This window comes from Perissodus microlepis, chromosome 15 (assembly GCF_051167445.1).
Source record: "Perissodus microlepis isolate ML-2025 ecotype Zambia chromosome 15, ASM5116744v1, whole genome shotgun sequence".
In the NCBI taxonomy this organism is placed as follows: Eukaryota; Metazoa; Chordata; class Actinopteri; order Cichliformes; family Cichlidae; genus Perissodus; species Perissodus microlepis.
In genome coordinates this window covers 37,004,452-37,030,400 of record NC_140475.1, presented here as the reverse complement: position 1 = coordinate 37,030,400, position 25,949 = coordinate 37,004,452, and the positions used below count along the sequence as shown (strand labels likewise).

General features: G+C 40.3%; 1 protein-coding gene across 29 annotated transcripts in view; it reads right to left on the bottom strand.

Annotated features, from left to right (window-relative positions):
• Window positions 1-25,949, bottom strand: part of adgrl2a (adhesion G protein-coupled receptor L2a) — an 89,823-nt gene that overhangs the window by 46,712 nt on the left and 17,162 nt on the right. For all 29 annotated transcript variants that reach the window (XM_084954164.1, XM_084954169.1, XM_084954171.1 and 26 more), the window contains exons 2-3: window positions 23,360-23,544; window positions 7,726-7,939 (exon numbers count right to left, since the gene is read on the bottom strand). In XM_084954164.1, coding sequence (XP_084810290.1) covers window positions 7,726-7,939; window positions 23,360-23,435 — 290 coding nt within the window. In that variant the 5' untranslated portion in view covers window positions 23,436-23,544. The remainder of the gene's footprint in view (window positions 1-7,725; window positions 7,940-23,359; window positions 23,545-25,949) is intronic.

Genomic DNA, 25,949 nt, shown 5'->3' with positions numbered 1-25,949 from the left:
CTCTTTCTCTTCCTCTTCAGGGTGTTTCCCACAGATACTTTGAATGGGAAAATATCTAGAATATATACACATATATATAAATTTGTTCCAGAATGAATGAATGAATACATTTCAAAGCAAAGCCAAGTCTGAAGAGATAAAAGAAGTAGAGGTCAGAAGCTTAAATCAAAAAGTTATTTCTCTACTTATTTGTGGTATTTTCTTACAAATAATTTGAAAATGTCTCGAAAATATGTATTTAAATTAGTCTCAGAATGTAAAATCAGATCACCAATTTTCTTGATGTAAAACTAAAACGACTGCAGGATAGAGCATGATTCTGCTTTGATTGCCTCCATTTCTCCCACCGGCCTTTTAATCACACTGAAGTGTTCCAAATGTAATCCCATCACATCTCTGACCTTTTGGGAGAGGCAGACATCAGTACAATTAGAGTGTGCTGCTTGGATTTCATGTAAATCTCTTTTAAATATGAGCTCCGTCTCAGGGCAGTGGGAAAGAACGCAATAAGATACCAACAAGGTGAACTGCTAGTACTCGCTGATACCATGTATCCACCATATTTAACCTTTTGCTATGACATCATGTCAGAGGAATGATGGGCCTTGAGGATAATATGTTCATTTAATAATAAATCATGATAACATACAAAAACAAACATAGTGGGAGGTCTACAGCCTTCTTAAATCCTAACATGCCTGTTTTTTATGCTATTTTAATAAACTATGCTTTGTATCATGTCAAGCTTTCAGTTTATACGTTTATATTCCAGTTTTACTTTTATGACAAATATGTGGAAATATACTGCATAATTAGAAATTTGGGGATTTGGTCATCACACATTTCATCATCAGATTAATCACAACCACCACGAGGTAATACCGAAGATAAACCTTTAAATATTTAATAATAATAAAAGAAACGACAAAAAATGTGTATTTAGACTGTGTGTGAATGAAGAAATTTGCTTTAAAAGAGAAAAAAAAATAGATGACCGGAGAAAAAGCCCTGAAGTGTTGAAATATTTTAATTATATTCAAATTTGAATCAGAAAAATTGCAAACTGATTTAAAGGAAAACTAAGCTAAATTAAAAACTTTTAAAGCAGTGTAGAAAGTAAATCTTTTATTACCATTTTTGCATGTGTCACATCAAGTGCCGGTCATGTGACTGGTTTATTTTAGACTACCATTAAGATGTCCCTTAATTGCTTAATCTCAGATCATTTTGCACCCACTTCTCGATTTTCTATCCTTCAACTCACTGAAAGCCAAAGCAGCTATTTGTAATTCACAATAAAAAAAATAAAAAAAATACAGTAGCACCAGCAGCAGTAGCAAAACAATCGCTGTGTAACTGGAGGAGAAAAGCGACATGAGTGAGGGGAGCACATTACAGAAAAAGGCACAATCTACTTCCTGGTGCTCCCAGTTTGAATTTCAATCAAATTAGCATCTCTTAAACTCAAAGTGACCCGTCTAGCTCCATTTCATCTGAAATGCTGATGAGGTTCATGGCACAATTATCAAGGCAGACATCTCTCTCAAGAGGCAAGCCTGTTGATAGCAGACAGGCCATTGAAAAATTAAATCATTTCCAAGGCCAGAGAATAGCAGCAAAGGAAAAAAAATCTGGTGCGAACAGGACACAAAACACACACACACACACACACACACACACACACACACACACACACACACGTGTGTACAGTATAGTCTTTATAAGTATAACCAGCTCCAGTATCAGTATATATAGACCAGTTTATAAGGGGGTGGCCCAATAATGCTGCAGGAAATAGGTTGTTAGAAATTAACCATTAGCATCGCTTTCAACTCACAATCCAGCCCAATATCCGGGTGAGACGTCCCAGAAACTTATAATTACTGTCATATGCTTGTGTTTGTGCCATATTTATGAAGCTCACCCGGGGGATTCCAGGCTCTTAAAGAGTCAGGGGGAAGGCTGTCTGACTCACATCCATCCATCTATTGATTTTTAAACCAGAAAAGGTATATCGCCATGCCACTCAAGTCAATAGAAATACTACGGTGACATTCTGCTGGTCAATATGTGACCTTTACAAGATGACACGACACGAAGCTAGAACACCCAAGTACAAAGACAACAATTCAGGAAAGCTTCAGAAACAACAATATTAATGTTCTCCTTTGGCCAAATATGACCTCTCAGTGCAGCTCTGACTTCTAGTAAATGAAAGGAACTTAACTGTGTTCATTCTCAAGCTTGATCAGTTTTGTAAAGAAGAGATGGGAACTCAAAGCTTTACTAGCTACTAAAAAGGAAAAGCTGATGCTTTTTTTGTCGTTGATTTTCAAACTGATACCCAGGAAAATAATACATTTTTAATATAACAGGGGATCATTTTTTATATATATAAAAATTACAAACAATATAAAAGAATATTTCTGTGACAAAACTATTTTTAAGTTCTCTGACATCGTGCAAAAAAAATAATAAAAAAATCCAGTTAATATAACTGGAAGTATGACTGTGTGACCAATACTTTAAGATTTTGTTTGCAGAGCAAAATCACAAAAAAAAAATCAACATTTTTAGATTTTCTGAGGTAGCGTTGTGCTTCTGGTGACTTCTGTTATTGAATGCAGTCGGTAAGGTAGGCTGCTTCTGTTTCTGTCTAGTTTTAATAGACTTTTTTCAGCTCCAATCTTCAGAAGGATTATTGTACTTTTTACACACAAATAATTGTGTCATCCCGTCATACTGATACAATTTGCTACCTACTCCCAACATTAATGTTATCATTTTAATATTAGCCATAGTTACAGTCCACCACCTTGATGATAACTTCACAGACCGCTAGTGTGGCTATCTTTAATGTGTGTGCAGGTCATAACTGTTTAATACTTCAGAGCTTTCCTGACTGCTTAAAATTCCTCATAGCGAGTAGTTCAGTGTTTCTGTGTTAATTGTTTTTTTGTTTTTTACAGAAGTGTTATTGTGTTAGTGATCAAATTTATCTGAAAAACTGGAAACATTTCCAAACTGTAAGAAAATATATCAATTTAAACACTCTGGTGAATCTAAGTGCATATCATATGTACTTTAGTACTATTAATATCAACAGTAGTAGGCCTCACTTGCTGCATTGCCCAGATTCTCCAATACATACTCCAGACTTCATACGTGGGAAACCAGCGTGTTGCCCCACCCGTCTAACATGATGTGACACGTGTGTTGGTAAATCTATTTCTCTACTTACATTTCATGTAATTCAACACTGGTATTAGCAGTTGTTAGCCTAATGAGGTGACTGTTCCTACACTTTATTTTTCGAGTGGAGAGCAGTTTCATGCCTCATGAACTTTTGAACATCCCTGTGAAACGTCCAAGCGGAATCTGGATCTTTATGAAATCTTAATCGGCTGCGCTTTAAATAAACACTAACGTCATACATACAGAGAGGAAGAACAAGGCGCTGTGCTGTCAGGCGGCAACAATGGAGCTCCTCGGAGAGCCTCGTGAGCCGCCCCTGACATTGATATAAATAGTGTAAGCGGCATCATTTATTCTCCAGAACTGCTTCACATTCATTGACAACAACTTCAAAGATGCAGCTAATTGCATGTTAATGTTTTTACAACATGTTATATTTGTAAAAAATCTGCTGCATTTAATATGTCATTATGAAATATAACATTTCAAATACACGGTTGTGGACTGGTAATAATAATAATTGTCATGATAATTATTAATTAATAATCAGCTCATGCTGTCCCCTAATCCTGCTGATGAATTTAATCTTCTCTGTTAGAGACGTATCTGCACTGATCATTTTCATCAATGATACGCTCTTTAAAAAAAACCCATGATGCACAGACACCAATCATGTTATGTTACAGCAATCAATGACCTTGTTATCTAATACTTACAGTGAACCTCATTAGTCAAAGAGAAATCAATAGATGTAAGCTGCTCATATTGTATATCCTTTTTTTTTTTGGAGGAGATGATCAGTCGAGGTGCTTCACTGTCATGTTTTCTTATTCCTTGAACTGTGATGGAGACTGATGGACAGATTTAGATCAGTAACATCTAAGCACCAGATGGTTGTTGCATGCACAAGTAAACGCACTACAAAATAATATTCAAATGCACCTAAATTACAGTTTTAATTTAGTAGATGTTATCTGTGTGGCGAGAATGTGTTTGTAGTCATTATCATTATCATCAGCGTAGATGAGGAAATGTAATCATTAACAACTAAAATCCTGAAAAGAAAGAAGAAAAAAAAACACATCACTGAATATTATTACCAATGAATTAATTATTTCAAACTGTACTGCCATGCAGTTTCACATCTGCTGGGGAGGTGTCCACATGAAAAATTCCTGTACAGATTATCACCCACTTGAGTCGACTAATTGCTTGCAGCTGAATGTTCTAATTGAGCCACAACAGTCCTAAGGCTATTTTCATAAAATCATTGTGCTCATGAATATAATATGCCAGCCAGATATAAAAACAACTTGGAGTGCCAACAGGATCTATCAAACTCAGTGAAGCCTCAATCCAATTCTCCACACTTCGGGGCCACATCAATTTCGGATGTTTAAAAGTGAACACAGTTTTCCACACACGAGTACTAATGTGATTTCCCCCCACACACTTAAATTAGTAGACCAGAGTAATTATGGCAACAAATATTTTTGGTTCTTGAATCCCTTTATTGATGTAGGCTGTACAGTAGGAAATACTATTTTCCTGTTTTTTCCACATACAGTGTGTGTGCAGGGGAGTGTTCAACAAAGGGACCGTTTTCAGCTGAGCTAGCCTCAGCAGGAGCCAGACAGCGGAGTTTAGACTCGGGGAGGAACGGAGGGCTCAGACCTCATGCCAATGAAACAAACACTGCATTCCAAACAGGCAAAACAATCACCACGTTCCTTTTTTCCCCATTTGAAGATAATTATTTTTGGCAGCAGGGGCAATCTTTCATTACATTTGCTTCCTATTTCAGTCTATTGCTGTAAATAAACGGGCAGGAGAAAAAGAATGTGTAATTAGTCCCATATGCAGTCTTGGACATTTGTCAAGTTGTCCTTGAATCTATTTTCATGTCAGTGAACTCTTTTTGCTTTTTATGATACTGACTACATAAAAACTCCGATCCATGCTTTCCACTCGTATAAATAATGACTCACTAATCTGTTCTCACATTTCCATGGTGATCTCAAAAGAACTTTATGTGTTTTGTCAGACGTTGGTCTTGTAAAGTACCTGTTTTGTGGATTTTGAACTTGTGTCCCTCGCAGAGACCTCTTTTATGACAGTTCTCGCTCTCTCTTTGAACACTACAGCATCGACATCACGGTGCTAAAAACACATTTAAAACAACATCTGAAGTTCAGCCTCTGGCACTCTCAGGATGTGAGGAATGAACCCCAGTCCTACAGACATCAGTGTCTGAACTGGAGACACTGGTAGAGAGCGTTTTTGGGATTTGTTGTCAGCCTCCTGCTGGGTCGGTATTTGTGCTTCAGTTTACTGTTTACTGTTGTGTACGAGCGAGGCTGAGGCCAGCGTAATACATATGGCCACAAGCGGAGAGAAGGCAGCCTGCAGCCTTTCAGGACAGACAATGTGAGTCAGCTATCTGACTTCATCAAATAGGACTTGACAATAACCTCCCTGAATACAAGGGCTCTACTTTTTTATTTCATTATTTTTTTTATTTCCCAAGGCGGCGTGCCAGAGTTGCTGACGCTCTCATACCGTCCAATATCTCTCTCTGTGGCAGTCATATGTCATTCCATCCTGTGCACTTTGGCTCCGATGGCATCCCTGTGTGACAACTGGTCTCGTGTATTAGGTCTCATGTATGCAGCGTTCCTGGTTGAACCAAGTTTGCAAGAGTGTGTGCGCGTCAGTGAACGTGTCGATAGCTTTGCATTTAATGACAGCTACAGAGATGGTTTCAAGCTTGCATTGTGGTGTTAATTTATTAAACTGTCTATTAGCAACCTTTGTTTCCATGAGAGCGTTGTGAGGGAAACTGAACATTTTTATATAAATACAAATAATAACTAAATTAAAATGTGCAAGGCTCACAAAAACATGCTTAATTTTTCAATGTAAAGTTTTATTCATTTGCTTACAGTGTGGAATGAGTAGTATCATCTCATTTTATCTGACTTCTTGGACAGAAATACATTTATGAGCTAAATTCCTTGAGAAATGTCCTTTTATCCCTGGTGACATAACGCGGTCAGAGTTACGTAATAATAAGATGAACTGGAATTACTGACTTGGTCTGCAGTGTTAGCATTGTGACACTGCAAATAATGAATCATCTGCAAAATTGGAATTAAATCTTTTTACTGTTTGTTGTCTCATAAAAGCCTAAAATTCAGATTGGACTAAAGGCTGCAGTCAGACTGGTAATGAACTCATCTCATTGTATTGTTGGTGTGTTAGTGTTTGTTAAAGCAACTCAGCAAACCTGCAATGTGAAAAAAGTGAATATCATTTAAATGCATATGTTATGTGTTTCACGTTGACTTTTTAAAGCCCCGGCTCAAAACAGCTTTGGTGCGTGTTGCCTTTCGTTTCCTCAGAAACATTAACGACTGCCCTCAGATGTTCTCGTGTTCTTCTAGTATTGCAGATAAATGAACAGGAGTGGAGAAACTTCTCTCCCTCAGACCACACCGCTGTTGTTCTTGGAACTGCAAAATGGTTAACACATGACTTTATGCCATTAGACTTTGGCAGTTGGTGGTGAATTGACAAATGCAAAACTTAGTGAGTTGAATTGTATATTTCATCTTAAAAGTGTCAACCCCAAATTTTGCGGTCTGAATGGAAAGCTCAATTCAGATACATATGCAATAAGGTCAGCTGCAGAAAAATGACTGTATCCATGCACTTTTCATTGAGTGCATTTATTCAATTCTGACACAATTTTTTGGTGCCAATCTAAAGCAATACTGGGTGCCAAAGTTAACGCTATCAACCAGAGTGTGAATATCAGCTATGGAGCATCTTTGAGTCATGCTAACAGCCTGCTCTTAAACTTACCAGAACTTTACACATGAGATCAGTACGATTTAGGAAGTTTAGGAAATTCAGACAGTAGAAGTAGTGTTTAGAACATTTAGAAAAGTAATGCACATTATACTGTAGAAATACTCTTCATCATAATCAATATTTATCATATACATTTTTTTCATTTTTATTTATTTTTAAATGTTTATTTATTTTATCACATAAATGCAGATATTAAATGTATATATATAAGAGCAGAAATGGATGGGAAGCTTTGTTACTGCACTCTGTGACTTTGGCTGTGTTTTAATCTGCTCTCTCTGGGCTGTTTGCCCACATTGATTTAAAATTCCAAGTTCTGATGAAATTTCTAATTCTCTTCTGCTCAGTTTCGGCTGTCTCAGTAGTGCAATCTTATTACACACTCATATTCCGTTTTTCTGTTTTTATGCAACTGACAGCAACACTGTTATTGTTCTGGGTGACTTTTACTCCAAAGCCGAGGGATACGGAGGATTTTTGTTCTCAACACAGGATGCCAACAGGGGCAAGCATGCAAAATGAAATGATCAACAGCAGTCCACGACAAAGAAAATGTTATCATGCTTATCAATCATTTCACTTCTGTGACAGCGGAAAGTACCTTTAGATTTATTAATTATTATTACTGTTATTATTTGGAGGTGTCTGCAGTGTTACCTTTGTGACATGATCTTGTAGGCGTCTGGAAGATAGCAGTTTATGTTCTCCATCTGGAAAGGGTCGGCATCGCAGATCTTGTCGTCCGTTCGGCCATAGTTGGCGCTTTCGATCATAATGACATCACTTCCTGGACACCGCAAATCAATGGGGTAACCCTCACAAGACAGCTCTCTCCGCACTAAGCCAAATGGCAGGGCAGCTCGACTAAACCCTGAGGGAGAAGAGAAGGAGAAGGAGCTCTATCAGTGCGGATCGAAGCATGGAACTACGCCGACTTAGCGGAAGAGGGAGGCAGGAGACAAAAGAGATCAGAGGTGGATATACACAAAGGAAGCATCTTCAAACATCGCTTTCTCTTATTTTATTCAGAAGATGTAACTTTTCATCAATATAAATAAGAAATCTAAAGAGTAAAAGCCCAGACTGGACTGCAACTCTGACATACATCAGTATGCCGAGTGAACATTTCAGATCTAAACCGCACCAGGGAGCTAATAGTGTTAGTATGTCATCCACGTGCCTTAACTGCTACTAAAAAAAAGAGAAATCAATATTTGTCATTAAAGTCTAGTTTGTCAGCTTAAATGTCTGGAGCCTTGTTTCCCCCTGTGACCATCTACATAAGCATGCCGACACAAGAACTACCTTTAAAGGCTGATGTCACGTTAACATAAACAATTAAATAAATACATTTTTAACCATCTGTTTTCTTCTTTGTCTCCTCTGCTGTTGTCGCGTGTTTCACTTCAATACGGGGACTGACTGACACTGCAGAGTCTATCACTGGAGACTTGCGGTTTACTTGCAATGCTCATTTTTCTATCCAAAATGAAAAAGAACAACAAGCATGACAACATGAGTGTAATTTAATCCACTTTCCAGTGCTGACAATCGAAGGCAAGGCTATTGGGAGGCTGAAAAAAAGGTTTATGAATGTGAGTGTGTTCAGTGTGTGTCGGAGAGGGTGAGGGGGGAGGAAAAATAGAAAAGAAATCAATATTGTGGCTCGGCGAATACGAACAATGCCAAAGGCCATATTTAAACTAAAAGTGAACTACCTGCATAAACTATAGCGCTCTACATACTGCGTGTCTTTTTGGCGAGAGCAGCTTCCTGCAGCTATGTCATGTCAGATATCAAAGAAACCTGGCGCGGAGCTAAAAATGATTTTCAGATGCTTCTCTGCAGACTCTGAATCACGCCTGAAAAAAAACTACAGTTTCAGTCACCTTTATAGTGCTTTAAACATCGCTGTTAATGCAACTTGGTTGAAGGCTTTGTTTCCGAAGAACGCGTTTCCTTAATGAGCTTTATTCACAGTTGCAAAAGAAAATAAAGCACGCCGCCGCCGGCACTTCTAATGCACTAATTCGTTTGGCTCCTGGACAAGTCCGGGCGATCCATATGTGCAGTTGTTTGGAATTATGAAGCACTTTATTACTTCATGAGGCATTGTGTGACATGGCATTGTGGCAGCTGTTTACTTAAAGCCACCGAGTAAATTGGTCAAGAAAGGCTAAGTTCATTGTACCCTACTGAATGATTCATCAATTAATTACCAACACAATTATCTTAGTGTGATTTAAAGGCAAAGCTACAGTGGCAGGGGATTAGCATTCTGCTTTTTCTGCTTTGCCTCGTAATGCTCCTGTGGTATTTTACAAAGTAAGATAAATGTCAGCTTGTATTGCCAGATCCATCGTTTGTGAGCCAATCAGGTGAAAGGCCTGTTTCTGAAGGTGCTCGGTGAGGAGCTCGGGGTAAACAAAGGATATATCTGTATGGATGAGGGCAGCTGCCCTGGCCTATCACTAAAAGACTTTTATTTGTTTGGGAGCATAAAATCATCAGGGAAGGATCTTTTTTCCTCCACTTGCACTTTTTGACAGCAAACTTTCTCATGTGACCAATAGACATGAAAAAGTAAAGGCTTTCAAATATGATAGGTTTCGGCTGTATTTCATTTTTGCAGCCCCTTTCTCTCTCGAGTCAAAAAGAACGCTTAAGGTGATAAACAATATATCAGAGATGTTGGCTTGAGAGAAAAAAACCCTGAAACACAGCATGTTAAGAACAGGACTTGACAGCCAATCTTGAGTTCGTGTCAATGTACTCCAGCTTTGTCAAAAGACTGAAATATGATGTGTAGTAACTACAAGAGCCTATGTAAAACATCACTCAAACCCGTATCGCAATTTTACGCTTAAATCACGTCACAAAAGTGGTGGATGTGTAATGGAAACTCATCTATTGCTTTTCCGTCAGCTGTTGTCACATCAAATGAAGAATTGACAGCTTTCACTTTTTTTCTGCATATGAGGAATAAAAATCATTTTAAAACGTGATTTCAATAACTGAAGCTAACACATTTTTGCTACCCTGCCTTAATATAAAGGTGACCGGGCAGCAGATCAGCATGACTGGGTGGGATACGGTAAACTTGGCCTACTTTGTGGCTCCAAGTGTTCTGTTTTTTTGGCCATGTGTAAGACCTCTGAGTTTGATCTCCAAATCCACAGCCAAACCCACTGATGCGCTGCGTTTCTGGATCACTGTTAAAACACTTAAATCACTCTGCAGGGCCTTTACAATCTTCTGGTTTTTTATGATTTAGAGCTGATGCAGTCTCTGCGCTTAAGTAGGAAAACAGCGGCCGGAGCAACTACGAGATAAATGTAGGCTCAAGAGTACCGTACGACTTCTACAAAAACACGCTGTGAAATAATTTTCTTGTTCATATTACTGGTTCTCAGACAAAATTGCTGTCCTCTAAACTCATTTCATTCACCAGCTGGGCTTGTGCATCATGAACCAAAAGCAGCATCGTAAACAACCTCCAAAAGCCTCTCTCAATTGATTAGGCCTGAGGCTGATTTTTTCCCCTCTCTCTGGTGTCAGATGGTATTTTAAGTTCATGGGGAGATGGGTGACAAAGATAAATCAATATGGGGGGACAAACAACAGTTCTGTAAACAAATGTCAGTGGAATAGATGGGTGTCCTTATTTCTCAATTAAGTTAGTAATGTTGTGTTGTTTGTACAAGTATTTCATTTCATTTATTCAGTTTTGGATGAGATCCTCACGTACGCATTTGTCACTGTTTCACTTAAATAAGTATTGACCAAGATCGGCCCCACAAAAAATTATTTCTCTGCTACGCTGAGAGACTAAAATGTGCACTTTAAATAATGTTTTCTTAGGTTCTTTTCTACTGTATAATAGAGGCTTTGTGCCACTCCTGAAAATAAATCCTCTTTGTCTGTTTTCATATAGATAGTATGAAGGAACCAAAACACCATCGATCACGCGTCGCAATTACAAGAGAATAATATGATCACACTGAATCTAACATAAACAAATCCAATGCTTACTGTCTCACTTAACTAAATGATTTCATTATTCAAATGAGCCAGAAAAGTAATCATTATTTTGCTCATGGGGCCATTAGCATAACTATTCAGCGAATGCATGATATGAAAATTATTTACTTTCCATACAGTGACAGTAAAACATGTCAAGAATATCAATACGCGGCGGATGCTAAAATATTGACTACGTAAACCATCTATTTTGGTTTTCCTGCACACTCTTGCTGATGTTCTAAAAACCCACCCCGACAGAGCTCAGCAGTTAATTGGAGGAGCTGAGGGCACTTGTTGCTATATTATGTTTCAGGAACCTCTTTACCTCGCAGCTTTCTACAAAGAGGCTGCTGAGCAGACAAAATGGCGCCACCCAAGTGTACGCTGATGGTTCACGGACAGAAAAACATAATCATAAGTCTGCGCCTGGAAAGAGTTTTTAGACGTGCTCGTTTTCTCGTGTCTTTTCCGAGCTATGCGGCCACGTGCTCATAAAAGAAGCCCGGCAGCCCCATCGTCACTGATAGCACGCACTTCAGAGATCTTAAAATACGAGATGCTATTTTACTCGCTTTGATGTGCTTTCACTTTAAGATAGTGCACTCGAATGTATACAGGCTCTTAAAAGATAGATTTATATCAATCAAACACGAAGAAGGAGAATTTTTGAAGCATTCTCACCATTAATTAAACAGCAGGGAGTGAAAGTTTAAGACATAGACAAAAAAAAAAAGATATAATATGGAAAGCTCAGTCCTGTCACCATGGCAACATGATGGGAGCAGAGACATTATTGGCCAGGCCCTTATCGTGGCCCTGTTGACACTTTCTAATCAGAAATTCTGGTCAGCCATCAACCCCACCACCACGACCACAAGAAGACCAGTCCGGCTCATCGTCATCGGCTGTCACGGAGCAGAGCGAGGATTACTGACATCATCCTCCCGTAAAGCATTCAGTCAGGGCTCTACCCTTTCTTTAATGTGATGCAATTCCACAGTAAACCTTAAAAATGTCGTGCATTTCCCAGTCAACAAGTGAACATTATAAAACATCTGTTTGCTTTAAAAAAAATCTGAGCACTTAACCTTTTGACATGTGCTTGTAAACGCTGTAAATGGTGTTGGAACATGCTAGTAATTGACTCTGATTGGTGTATAGCACCTCTATTTCCATGGGTTATAGCACTTTATTAAGCCAGTGACAAACCTCTATTTAAGGGTTTCCACTTTACTACCCAGACTAACCTTTGTGATGACTTTAAGCACGTACAGAAGCTGAGGCTGAAGAACTGTGAGAAACCTCCCATATGTAAGGGCGGCCGATTAAGCGCCGTCTCGTTGCCGTAATGTTTTAATTCATTTTTCTCACAGATGAGCCAAATCAATCGGAAAGTGACCATCTGTTAGGATATGAGTGTCATTGAAGCAGAGGTAATGACGAAAATGTCTTCCTATTTCACAGAAACGAGGAGACATTAGGGTCTTTTTCAGCCATGTAGAGACTGTGTAGTCTCATCAAGCCGGATAACAGACATAAAGAACATGCAGTCAAAACGGCTGCATTTAATCAGAACACCAAACTTAGTATCTCTCTATGAAATACATTTTTTTCAGTATTTCTTTGCTCCAACCCTAATGCATAAATGAGAGTAGTCTGCTTTTCATCACAGCTATATTGCATCCAGCAAATGGTTTTTAAATCAAAATGACTCTCTGCAACTCCAGTTATACTTTTTCCAGAGTTAGTCCAGGGGCTAGGCAGAGGCTGATCAAAAGGTCTATTCAGTCATCATTGTGCTCCGAGCACAAAAGAGGACTCGAGATTATTTTGATGTCACACCAGATAATTTTTCTGTCGAGAGCCAATGAGAAGTGTGACGGGGACGCTCCCGATGCTTGTCGTCTGCCGTTAACGCAGCCCTTTGATTTTCCTCGCTGCTCTGATGAGAGCTAAACAGCTGCTTGTAAATGAGCTAGCTTCGCTGCTCGGCCAGCCATTATTCTGCACTCCTGAGCCGACAAGGTCGCTTGCTGGGGGGATTTTGGGTGAAAGGAAAGTGTGGCCTATAGCATTAGCTTGGAGCCACAGGAACCACAGCTTGAGTCCCCCAGGTTCTGGCACCCCCGAGCCCCCTCCCTTTTTCCTTCGAGTCTGCGAAGGAAAAGAAACCTTTAAGTCAAAACTCTTCCCACAGTGCTGATTCTATAATCCAGAGATATCCTTTACAACAGCATGTATTCTTAAGAAGTCAGGTCCATGCAGGGGAGGAGAAGAAAGAAAATATTGCATATATCCTGCAAGCAGCAGGATATGGTCGACTGCAGACTCTGTGTGGCCGTTGTAAAGAAGAATTGCACTGGCTCGACAGATATTAACGTTCTCTGGAATTCCTTCATATTAACTTTAGCTTATTTTGTAGCAAGCAGCAGTTACACGTGTAGACGTTTCATCTGTAATTCAGCCCAAAACATCTGTATATAATTAAGGTGTTTGAAATTATATATATATATGTATATATGCAGAATATAATAAAGTGGTTTAGTCTTTACAACCTACTTGCACATAGAGAGGGAGACAGGATCAGAGAAAGATATTGGGAGAAGAACAAGAGGCAAAGAGCAGCAGGAGAATGAGCATTCCAACCTCATTTGTATTCTCCACCATCCAGTTCACTCCAGTTCATTTACATCTCCGCTACTTCCATAGCAACAGCAGGTGGGCTATCAGGAGCATCTTTGATATAGGTACATGACTCTGAAAAAGATCTTGTCATTTTCCTCTGAATAGGTACTGTGAGAAAAAAAAAACATTTTCCATCCTTTTGGTTTGGGTGGGCCTCCTTAAACAGGATTTTAACCTGTCACAGACTCCCCCCCCCCCCCATCCCAGCCCCCCGTTTAGTTTTTTCCTCCAACCAGCACCTGTAGACATATGTCTGCACTAGAAATACCATCATTGCATAGGGAGGAAATATAATCCTGTGGAAACCAAGCACCCGAGCAGGGTCCGAGTATTTATTGTATTTTCTTTCTGATCCGTAAGAGTTTGAACAAATGCATCTTAATGCCAGACAGAATCAAAATGCACAACAACAGCAGGAAAACACAACCTCATCAAGTTCCATGTACACTTGTATGTAAATCAACCTTTAGGCCTAATTAAGCTCTATGGGGCTCATCAAGGTCATAAATCCCATTTTTTCATAAAGCATTATTGACTTCACATTATCTGCGCATGTCGGGTGACTGCACTCGCACAAGCACACAGTGTCATCTCACTGTCTAATATCGGATAGCCCTGAGGCCAGGCAGTGTGTGTGCGTTGCTGTGTGTGTTTGTATTTGTGGGAGAGAGAAATGGGGAGTGCTTTTTAGGTCACACACAAAAAAGCAAGGACATCTTCCAGTAATGAAATGGCTGCGATGACCATCAAATAGTAAATTTTGTTTCATGGTCCCTAACAAATGGTCACTGCCAGACTTGAATTTTAAATCGCTATACATTTAGAGATTATCAAAGAGAGGTCAAGGCTTCTCGCCTCGTGTTATCACAGTGTGATACCCGGCACAGTGTGGAGGGTTTACTGCAAGGATCCAAAAGGTAAAATATTCCAAATCGTGACACAGCTTCAGTTTTTTTTAGCAAAGTAAACTGTGATTATTATTTCACTTTAAAGTGAACATGCTGCATGCTTTGTTTCATTAGCAGTGTCCTGATCCCACGAGTCATCCTAAAGAGCTTGATGTGGGGCAGTCCCTGTTAGGGCTGCGTGGCACAGTCATAATTCTGTGATCATGAGTATTTAACGTGACGGCTCACTGACTTCTGTGGCATTTGCTGAAACTCTGCTAACTCTCTGAATCCAAACAGCTGAATAAACCAGAAATAAACCTCCAGCAGCCACCAAGCACGTTTAAAGGTGGGAGCAAAGAGTATCGGTGTAAAGGAAAAGAGGGAGCTGAATGTTTTAAAAGTGCACAAACCCAGAACGTGAGCGTGAGGCTCACAGCAACACAATATTTGTTTTGTCTAGACTATCTAGTTCCAATAAATGTTAAGTAAAAATCTGATTACCAGCCCCGTTCCTCCAAACAAGAGTAAAGCATCTTAGTGACAGCAGGTCTGTCAGAACACTCTGAAAATATTTAAGCATGTTTTTAAATGCGATGAGTTTTTTTAAAACACCAGTCAGACTTGAATTGGTTTGTGTTTGTCACGTCGATACCATTTTCACAGTTTCCATTACAAAGAATGTAAAAATTGGACTGAGATGCATTGGGTAGCACAGACTTCCTTCTCTGCTCCAATGAAGCGGTTGATGCTCCTCAATTCAGTAAAGAAGCATTTCCCAATGGGTCACCAGCAGTGGCAGTACACACAAATGAGAAGGATCCATCTGCTGCATGTTTGCCTTCCCAAAGTGCACTTCTTCAAGCAGGCCACAGCAGTGGTTCCTTTCCCCGAGACTCAGCCCTCATGTGTATGCATTTGTGCCACATTATTCAGCTAGTGCTTCAACTGACCCCCACCTGGCATTTAAATTCCCTGACCAACACGCTAGTCATGCCCTGATGACACGACTACTGCTCCAACTGAATTCTTTATGCAGCTCTTACTCACACTAGACTGCAGACTTGCTGCCTTCTAGGTTCGGCAGATTGTTATGTGACAAAACACCGTTTTACTCTGATACGATGGCCTCATCCAAGGTTATGCACAACTCCAGAGTACTTATCTGACAAAGACACAGCAACAGTTGTTTGGTTTGATTTGATTTTTTTTATGAAGGACTTTTTTCTTCTTCTTCTTTTTTTTTTAAATCATGGGACAGTTATCTTAAGATTCCCTTTGGTTCAAGGATTCCAGCTCATAATTCTTGAATAGAAAGTTGAAATTGAATTTAACTCAGTTTATCAGGGATTTATTTGCCGTTATTCATTATAATATAAACAAGGCTTACCTTGATGGCCTTCCATGTTACATGTGTTTTCCCCCCCAGTGAATCATCTTACCTTTAAAAAGAAGGTCCGCACCAACATTTGTATGTGTGTGTCTGTTTGAAACTTTTACTTCTGGAATAACCTCGTCTGAATCACGTCTGATGCCCAAAATTCTCACTCCTCCATCTGTCTGCAGCCCTCACACATGTCACAGCAGGAAGTTCTCATTTAAGAGTTTCAGATGTCGCTCATGGTTATCAACCTTATTTACTGCATCCTGGCTATTTTAAATAATGGTGGTGGTACTGGTGTGTTTGGAGGGGGTTGTCTTGAAATTAAGGTACAAACCGAATAAGAGGCATGGGTAAGTAATATAAAAATGCACCAAGGGGGGGTTGGGGTTGAGTTGATATCACTAATTTAATTTGATAGTCCTTTATAAGATGTCTTTTATTACAGTTTTCCTTCCGCCCATCATTTACCCAAGAGTGGGGCTTAAAAGCAGGAGCCAAAGCCCCTGACATGCAATCACACTCAGGGGTCATTCTGGCTCACAAAGTCACACGAGGTCAAGTCATAGCGTTTTTACAAGCGCATAAACGCCCTGAGCTAGCATGTGTGAAGCCTGCCAGAGAGCTAAACCAGCATGTCGTGACATCTCCATTCTAACTAAACAGCTTCTTTATTTACCGCAACCTGCTTTGGCACCATTTGGTCACGTAGCCAAGAAGCACAAAAACACAGAAGTACAAATACTAACTAGAGAGGAAAGCTGTAAGTTAACAAAGCTTCATAAAAGGGCATTCAGACTGACTTCAAAAGGTCGTGGCTCTAAATTCAGTATATTTATGGGTGTAGTTTCACCACCCCTCAAATACAGGAGCCTCTTCAGGATTTATAGCTGCTCTAAATCAGCAATGAAGAACAGGACTCCAGTAAGGGCAAGCAGGGATATATTACATGTGACTCTTGAGAGCGAACTGTAAAATCTGTGAAATCATAAGGCTCTAGATATATTACGCTCTCTTAACAGAAGCTGTCATTACATGTCCTGCAATCAGTTTTCCTTTGCATGACATTCAAACCGTACCTGCACTTCTCTGCGAGCGCGTCTTTCGGCAGTGGCCCTCACAATGAAAATGTGATTACGTCCTCTTTAAACACCTGCAGATTGTTGCTGTTTACGTATTTCAGCTGTTGAAACGAGTCGATGGTTTCATAAACAGCAGTTCAGGACCACTTCACCGCCTTAGTTGCTCTTGTTGTTGAAATCAGAAGGTGCGGCAGAGCTAAACTGCTCGCGCTGATAAATACGTGTAATTCACCCTTTGAAGGAAAACGGCAAAGAGTACACAGTTAAATCCATTCATGAGGATTTCCTCCATCTCTGATTTTGCAGAAGGAGCTGAAAAGCGAACATGGACACGCTGCGACCCATGTGACCTGAACTCTGCAGTTTAATCACCTTAATATTCCACATCATTACAGCAAAAGAAAAAAAACGACATTTGCCTTGACCAGCTGAGCTAGTTCATTTGTGCGGCACAAGGTGTTCACGCTTGTTCTTGTTTGAAATACTATCGACACCGGATAATCAAAAACATTCGACTCATCCTCCCCTTGCAGACAACACTTCATCAGTAGTCCTTGCATGAGGTCTGTCTGTAGTCCTTGATGTCCACTACACAGGCTCTAGCAACATAAGAGCCTGTGCTATTTCTGCCATCATGCGAGGAGGTTCAGGTCTTTTCTGAACACTTTTGTATCTGCTGGATATACCGAAACCTTTAACATCAAATCTTGCAGCTAACCCGGGTTTCAGGCACAGCAAGTAACAAATATGGAACACGAGGGCAAACACAGACACAACTTTTAAAACGGAGGCATATCTGTGACAAATTGAAGCCTGCTTATACCAAGATGCTCAAATCTGCCACGGTCACATTAGAGACTACCAACAAAAGCACAAAACAATAAATTTTCCATGAACAACAGTCTCTGGTTATAGACCACTGCACTGGAGAGTGATAAGATAGATTTGTTTTCCCATATTTGGGATTTAGAGAAAAGACTTGATAAGGTTATCAGAACATGTTTTGTAGATTGTTTGGGATATACCCGCATGATTCTACCAGGGCAAGAACAAAGCGAGACAAAGCATGACGGTAAAACTGAAGACAGACAGGGACATGTGGGTAAATGACTAATCTAAGGGTGCCTGAGATACGACCGAGCAGAGGGCTCGTGGGACCCGTGTGAATTCCCGTTATCCAGACAGATCAGCCTAGAGACTGATGGGACAAGGTAGGTTTCACACTAAGTCTGAGGCTCTGTCATGCTGAACCACTCTCTCAGACAGGTCTGAAACCCAATTAAAGACCATGTTAGAGGTTGAGCAACACATCAGGAAACACAGTCTTGTTGTTTTGTAGCACAGGACTGGAACACTCGTGGATTAATTAAAGCAGTAACCGTATTTGCAACAGGAAACTCTTTGCTTCGGTTTAGAAAGAAAGAAAAAATTACCATAGAAACCTTGTGGAAATGCGTGAGAAATCTGGGGGCAAAATGCTTTATGAAAGACACTTTAGCATCCCCGCCGTGACTGACACGGCATCGTATCTGCTGTTTGAGCTGCCGCATCTGTGTCGCGGCCCCAGATCTGGGCATGACTTATGGATGGTGACAGCAAACAACAAACTAATGATGCTTTCCAAGGTTATCTCCGCATAAATAGCCATTAAGAAGAATGCCGACGCGGCAGTCCAAATCCACTAGCGCAGGCTACTAGGAAGCTGTTAAAAACCTTTAGCAAGGGCAACGAGTTAGCAGTCATAGATTTTGGGTTAGTGGAACATCCTGCCTCAGTAGCCAGGTGAAGGGAATATCAGTGTTTGGGTGGGAGAAAGGAGAGTGCCAAGATGTCAGCGCTTCACCATGCTTGTGCATGACAAACACCAACCTGGAGCCAGCTGTGACAAAGCCCTAATCCAGAAAATCCCTCCTTCCTTTGCTGAAAATCCTAATGAGGATTTGAAGTACTCGGCAGGGAGGAGACCCGGGGGCTGTGGTTACACCTTGCCACTGCTTGCTCTCCCAGTCATTGTCTCCTTATCTCCTTATTGGCCAAGCCTGGCTGGCGATGAAAGAGACATGACAGCATGGTGGGCCTTCGTACACAGGCCCCACGCCTGCCTGGCTCCGCGGGGAGCCAGATTCCACAAACAACCAGTCTGCCACAAACAACCAGGATGACATCACACAGGAGGTAGAAAGACAAAACCAACAGAGGTTGGTTTAGACACACGAGATAAAAGGAAATTTTAAAAATCCAGCCCTTTAGCCTTTACCGTTTTGCTTCAACAATAAGCAAATTGGAAAGTATGAAAACTTAGCATTTCAGAAAGTAATTATGCAACAACTGATTTGTCTCTGTTAACAAATTAGGTATGGGCCAATGTTTTCAAAGGCTGGCTCAGAGCTAAATGCCAAATTAAGTGATCAGGGGACTGGAGCATGGCGACGCAGCGGGGTGCTATTCTTTTTCCACGGACACAACCGACACAAACGAGTATTCAAAAAGGGAAAAAATGGTTTACTCATTTAACAGTATTCTCTTTTTATTTTTAAGACAACTAAGAAAGAAGCACCTGGCACTGGGCAGAATGAACGGCTAACGATTAGTCTGAGATACAGTATGTGTGCCTTTAAAGACCGGGCTTATGATAACAGGATTTATAGTTTACCTGATTGGATTTACCTGTTAGATAGTTATCTTCTTATCTTCTTGCCCTAATGCTGGTCAGTAAGACACTGGGGCAGAAAATAGAGAACAAAAAAGAGAACAACGTGGAAAATAACAAGATAGCAGCCTGCCATCTTAATGAAGTTATAAAACAGGCTTTTATGGTTACAAGAAAAGGCTAAATGGGTCAAATAGGTGGTGCCAGAGCACTGGGAGGAGCCGGGTCCTGCCCTTGCAGGTCCTCGTTCACATTATGCTGCAGGCTTTTACTTCTAGCCTTTATATTTTCAAAACACCTTGATTATTTCTCTCCACAGACTTTGGTGTGACAGCTTTTAAAACCCTTCTTTTTTCATTTCACGTGGTACAATAACAGGCCCTTTCTTGCTGCCCTTGAGAAATCTCAAGTACTTTGAACATTTTAAGCATCGAGGAGAAACTAGTGTGGTTTCAGGGTCTGTGACAGAAACGGGAATTCTCAAGCTTGTTTGCCACTTTTGCCACTGAACAAGCAGCTTTTATTATAGTGCAATGGAAGAGAAAATAACTGAAGTTTAATTTTTGTTGCATAAGGTCGACATGACCTACTTGAGATTGTTTTTCTTATGTTTGCTTATACATCTACAAAACATGATCACTCACACAGTAACATCCGTACACTGTGAAACTGTGACAATTAAATTAAACAAACTTCCCAAAAAGCTCCCAGGAAGGGAATTTCCTGATTAACTGTTGATAATAATTTCAAACCAACAATGGTGCACGAAGAGCAGCGTAGGGACAGGTGAGTGTGTCGCAACTTTCACCCTAATATCGCATTTCTAAAACCGAATCCCTGCTCTTCGGTTCGGCCCCGCGTAATTCCAACAATCATCGGGAAACCTTTGACGAGAGCGTGTGGCTGAGCTGGGTGTGAATTGTTATTCTGTCGCTGATACATACAAATCCTTTCAACCCCACCAGAATTCACTAAATTATTTTGAAAGATATGTGAGCCAATTTAATCATGTATTGCAGGGGTAAATCACGACTGTTTTTTTTTTTTTTGTTTTTTTTGCAAAAAAATATTATTACTTCGTAAATTACACCTTCGCCTCATTTTAGGTGGGTTGTCATGGTGATATCCACAGGGAAAGCCAATGGGACAAAAGGAAATAAACCCACTACTTTACAGAAGACCACTGTGAGCGTGATTGTTGTGCTGATGCACAGACAGACAGAAACATAGATAGGTAGACAGATAAAATGAATGCTATTAATCACTGTGTTTAGATCGCCCTCGCTCTGTTTCACAAGGTAAATTAAAGACTGTAAACATAATTAATTAGTGGAAGGCAAAACATGCGTAGAGCATTGTGAATATTAATGTGTGAAGCCTGACGCTCACCTATAAGCTGAAACCGGTGCTGCTGGTGTCTGTGGCAGAATTCCTACGAGCTCTTTCTGTTTTAAAAGGGCATTCCCACACTTCAGTATTTCACTTCCATGAATTTAAGGGGAATTCAAAAGGTCAAAATTGATTCACCAGAGGCCAAGATATTTTTGTCAAGTCTTTCCTTCTTAATTTTTTCCCCACTTTTTCCAGTCGCTCTCCTTTAGAACTGTCTTAATGGATTGAGTAGTTCTTATGCTAAATTATTTTCACCTGATGTCTCTTTAATAAAGGTGAAGCTAAATTATAGACGGAGAGCAGAAAATAAAAAAGTAAGTCTATACTGTAACCAGCACTGGTCTCATATCATCGTGAGTGATCGTAGTATCTATGTCGTAACGACGCCCGTGTGGGCTTTTGTGCAGTACTGTCTGAAACGTATGTAACAAGTCAATTTTGGAAATTAATGCTGCAGAATAGGCTGAGGAGGGTGCACTTTTGAGAGATGAGGATGTGAAGGGAAAAGAAAAAACGGGGGAGAAATGAGCCCAGCAAATACAGATATTCATGAAGAAAAAGTGAAGGGATGAGACAGATGGTCAGTATCGGTATTGGCTGTGTGTATGAGTCTTTCTTTAGATACAACAAAAAAGTAAAACTGGAAAACTAACTTTAAACTATTTACAGCACTGCACTAACCCATTTAATTCAATTATAAAAATGCATTAAAAAGATATTAGGGATAGATGCAGTTTAATGAAGCATGTTTACTTGAGGATATTGTTTGTAATGAACTGTTTCTGGGCTGAGATGGGAAAAAGGAGAAGGTGGATGGGGGGCTCGGGGAGGAGGCTATCCAGCAAGAGGAAAAAGGTGAATGACAAATGCCATGTTATTAATAAACGGGGCTATTTATGTGTTTTTGAACCCGTTCTCCTCCCCGATTCTGGACACATTGTCATGTCTGTCTCTTCTGCCAGAGTGGACTCACGCAGCACATGCAGTTCACTCCTTCGCACTGTTGCAGCAGATGTGTCTTAAAAAACCATTAGTCTATCGAAAAGATTTATTGCAAACCCTGCTGACTGAATTTTGTGGAGCACCCGGTAAACACCAGAGGCAACGCAACATGGACAGGAAAACCTCTGAGGTTTTCCTAAATAGATTAACGTGTATATACACGAGTCTCGTAATTGCTCTTTGCCTGAGGTTCAGAATTGGGGTTTAGTAAAGTGCCAATATTTGAGGAAAACATATAGATTTGTATGTGCGTGCATGTAAAGACAGTGCAATCGTTTCCCCGACTGTTTCCCATACGGTTTCACATTTCTTACATGAAAGATCAAATTGAACCCAGGTGATACATGAGAAGACCATATGGTAAAGCACATCGTGCCAGTGTGACCTGCTACAGTGTAAATGAAGGATCTTGAGAAATCATTACCTTGAAAACTAGAATGAGTAATCCTACATTATTAAGTTTTTTAAGAAGTAATAAAGCAGGTATAGCGAACAGTTGGCGAGATCTTAAAACAGTTGGCAACAGTGAAGCAAAATTTGTAAAGACTCATCTTACGCTGCACTAAAAAGATGCCAACCTCGGTTTATTTTAAATCCAATAATCAAACGTCTAAAGTAAAGCACCTCTAGTCTTGCGATTAAACACTAATAAGTAGAGGATACAGTTTATGAGATAAGGCTTGGACGCATAAATCTTGTAATTACGATACAGCTGAGAGTGATTTAATCAAAACTTAATGCAGTATGATTAAAACACATTCAAGCTTTATATTTTTTGAGGTGTGAAATCTGTGTGCCTGCTTGCCATGAGACAGAACATTTTAGTGAGGAATTTAAAAATGGATCCAGCTCTGATGCCACTGGGAACAACTGACGCTTTCAAGCAGAAAATCTCAGACAAATCACAATTTACCAACTAATGAAACCACTCAAGATTATCCCCCATCCGCCTGTGCCCACTGTCCTCCAAGCTGCATTACTTACACAAGCAGTGGCTGCACTCAGAGAGCAGATTTGGCTTCAGCCACAATGTAACTGCTTATGCTATATGCAGTGGAAAACAATTAAATTAAAAAAAATAAGTTTTTTATGTGAGCCTGAAAAAAAACAACAACACACTTTTTCAAAAGACGCTATCAAAAAAAAAACTAGCAGTATGTTTTTGACGAAAGCAAGAGGAGCTACTTACCCTCTGTGGAGTGTACTTGGGCTAGAGTGATGAGAAACCAGCAGAAAGTGGGTAGTTTCCACAGGGAGCAAGACATGGTGCCAGGTGTTGATGTTGTGTGGCAGATTTGTGTTGTGACTAACAGGTTCTGATTAGAAAAGTCCAAGCCAAGTGGTCTCAGAGATGCTCATCATTGATCCTCTAACCTGCAGAGAAGACAAAAAAAGACATTCCCTTCAGCAGTGATAATAATTCAACGTGCGAGCTCTGTCCTTGTGTGATTTCACAGTGGAATTCATCCTGTAACACTCATGTCACAAGGCACTTGATGCTGCATATACATCCCGCTGCAGAAATGTGACAACTGTGAAATGCCACAAACCCCGTGCAAGCCACTAAAATAAGCCCAGAAGTTCAATAATCCTGCAAAGGGAAATCCCTTGATGGCAGCTCAATGCTAACTATTTCCCCGGCAGGGAGGGGTGGGGGTGAATCGTTGTGTGTGTGTAAGCCGAGGGGGGGCTGAGTGGGATCAGCACCGTGATCAAAAAGACGGATCCCGCCCTGCCCACCTTCTACCTTCTCAAGACCTTTAGCGATGCTAACCTTATCAAAACTGTGTCAACTTGTATTTTTCTCTTCCTGTTTCACAGAACACATTTATGCCTTTTGAACATTGTTTAAACCCCTTTAAAATCCCTTGTTTTTGGGCCACTGTCTCACGTGACATCACTTTGATGTGCTAAAACATAGCACCTTTATAACACCAAAAGCATCTCGCCGACTGAGTAAAAGCTCTGTTGTCTCCTCGTAAGAGCTGCAGCGCGTCCTGACCAGCTGTAAACTGACACGGAGTAAAACGCTACAGCCACGTGGTGGAAATGCTAAAGTAAATGACAGTAACATTTAGTGCTAGAAATATTAATGATAATAGCCCGGATAGCAGGTAGTTTTCTTAGATATGGGAGCTGTTTTCACATCCGGTTATTTTTAGGAAAAATAATTTCACACGTAATGAAATGATCAGCAACACGCATTTTATGTAAAAATGTAGCAGTAATGAAGCTACTTTTGGCCGGAGAGGCACTACTGGAATTTCACTTGTATCCAAGCGGAGCTCTACTTCTGTTTGAGTGATATTTTATGACCCCCCCCCCAGACAAACAAACAAACACTACCAAGCAAATGGTCACTTCTCTGTGTTGTGACTGACCACAAACCACCTTATCTCTCCAGCCCCCCCCCCCCCCAGTCCCTTACATCTCTCCAAACCAAAATTCCTGTCTCCCCAGCCCATCCATACCTGCCTCTGTTGTACGAGTCTGAATGTTTGTTTTGCTCTCTTTCGCTACAAAAGCAAATGGCCTCCTCCCCGCCACAGATACAGCGTTGAAGCTGTGTAGGGTGAAACCTAATGCCTACCTGCGCGCCCAGGCATGCGTTTCACAGAACTAACGGCTCCCTTTTGTCTGTGTGTTTACACTGCTGGGCTAAGCTCAATCCTCTCACTCCCATGGACCATTAGCACATTCACCATGGGATATGGCATCACTCTGGCAACAAGGCTCATAGGACCCCATTAGAAACAGTTTTTTTTCTTTTTTAGCACATTCAAAACACAGTTCCATTTTTTTCTTTGCGAGTCTTCAGCCTGCAATTGTTAGTTAAGATTCAAAGGACTGGATGTTATCCGTTATACTTGCAGCTAACAAGAAAAGACCGTGAGGAATTTTGTTTGTCATGTACAGTCAGAACTGCAAAACTCATCTTCAGTTGCCTCCTCCACACTGGAGAATATCCGCGGCCCGAAAGGTCTTTGATCTATTTTGTCTGAGTTCTCAGACAGTGTAATAATTTATCACCGAGAAAACATGCAGAGCACACACATTAGCCAACAAAGTTATAATTAAACCTGCCATAATCAGCTCATCTAGTATGACATTGTGCCTCACCTGAGACCTCTAATTTTAGAACCATTTAAAAGAGGTTAACAGGAGCAGAACACACACAGCCACCGGGTATTTAGTTTCAATGGAATAATATGCAGTCATGAGGCTTAACAAATGAAAGTTGATCAAACATGTTGGATTCCAATAAAACTCTGACCCTTTTTTTTCCTTTAGTTTTTTTAATCAGTCCACGCGGCACCAATTCAATTTATCAGGCGAGTGGCGACACATAATCAGCCTGTAAAGTCAAGGTCCAAACGTACGGCGTAATCAGATCTTGAGCTGATCGTCTAACAATAAAGCTGGTGGATAGTGACCATATTAGCTTCATCTTAGCCTCATCGGCTACTGGTTTGTCCACTTTTGCCAAAAGACATCTACGTGTGTTGAGCGGTGGATGATGGTAATCAGTCCTTAAAACTAATACAGTATGAACACTCAGATGAAACGAACAGTTTAACAAAATTAGGCTCCTTAACAGGATCATTCATTATTTACTCTTGTGTTTTAGCGTTTAACAGCAAAATATAGTTCAAGAGGAATATCTGCACATGGAGAAGGCGGCATTCATTCAGGCTCTAACCCTGGAGGCGTTAGCTGGAAAAAACAAAATCTGTTAAAAATTAGTTTTATTACACGCGAGCGCTTCCGCTCTTGTCACC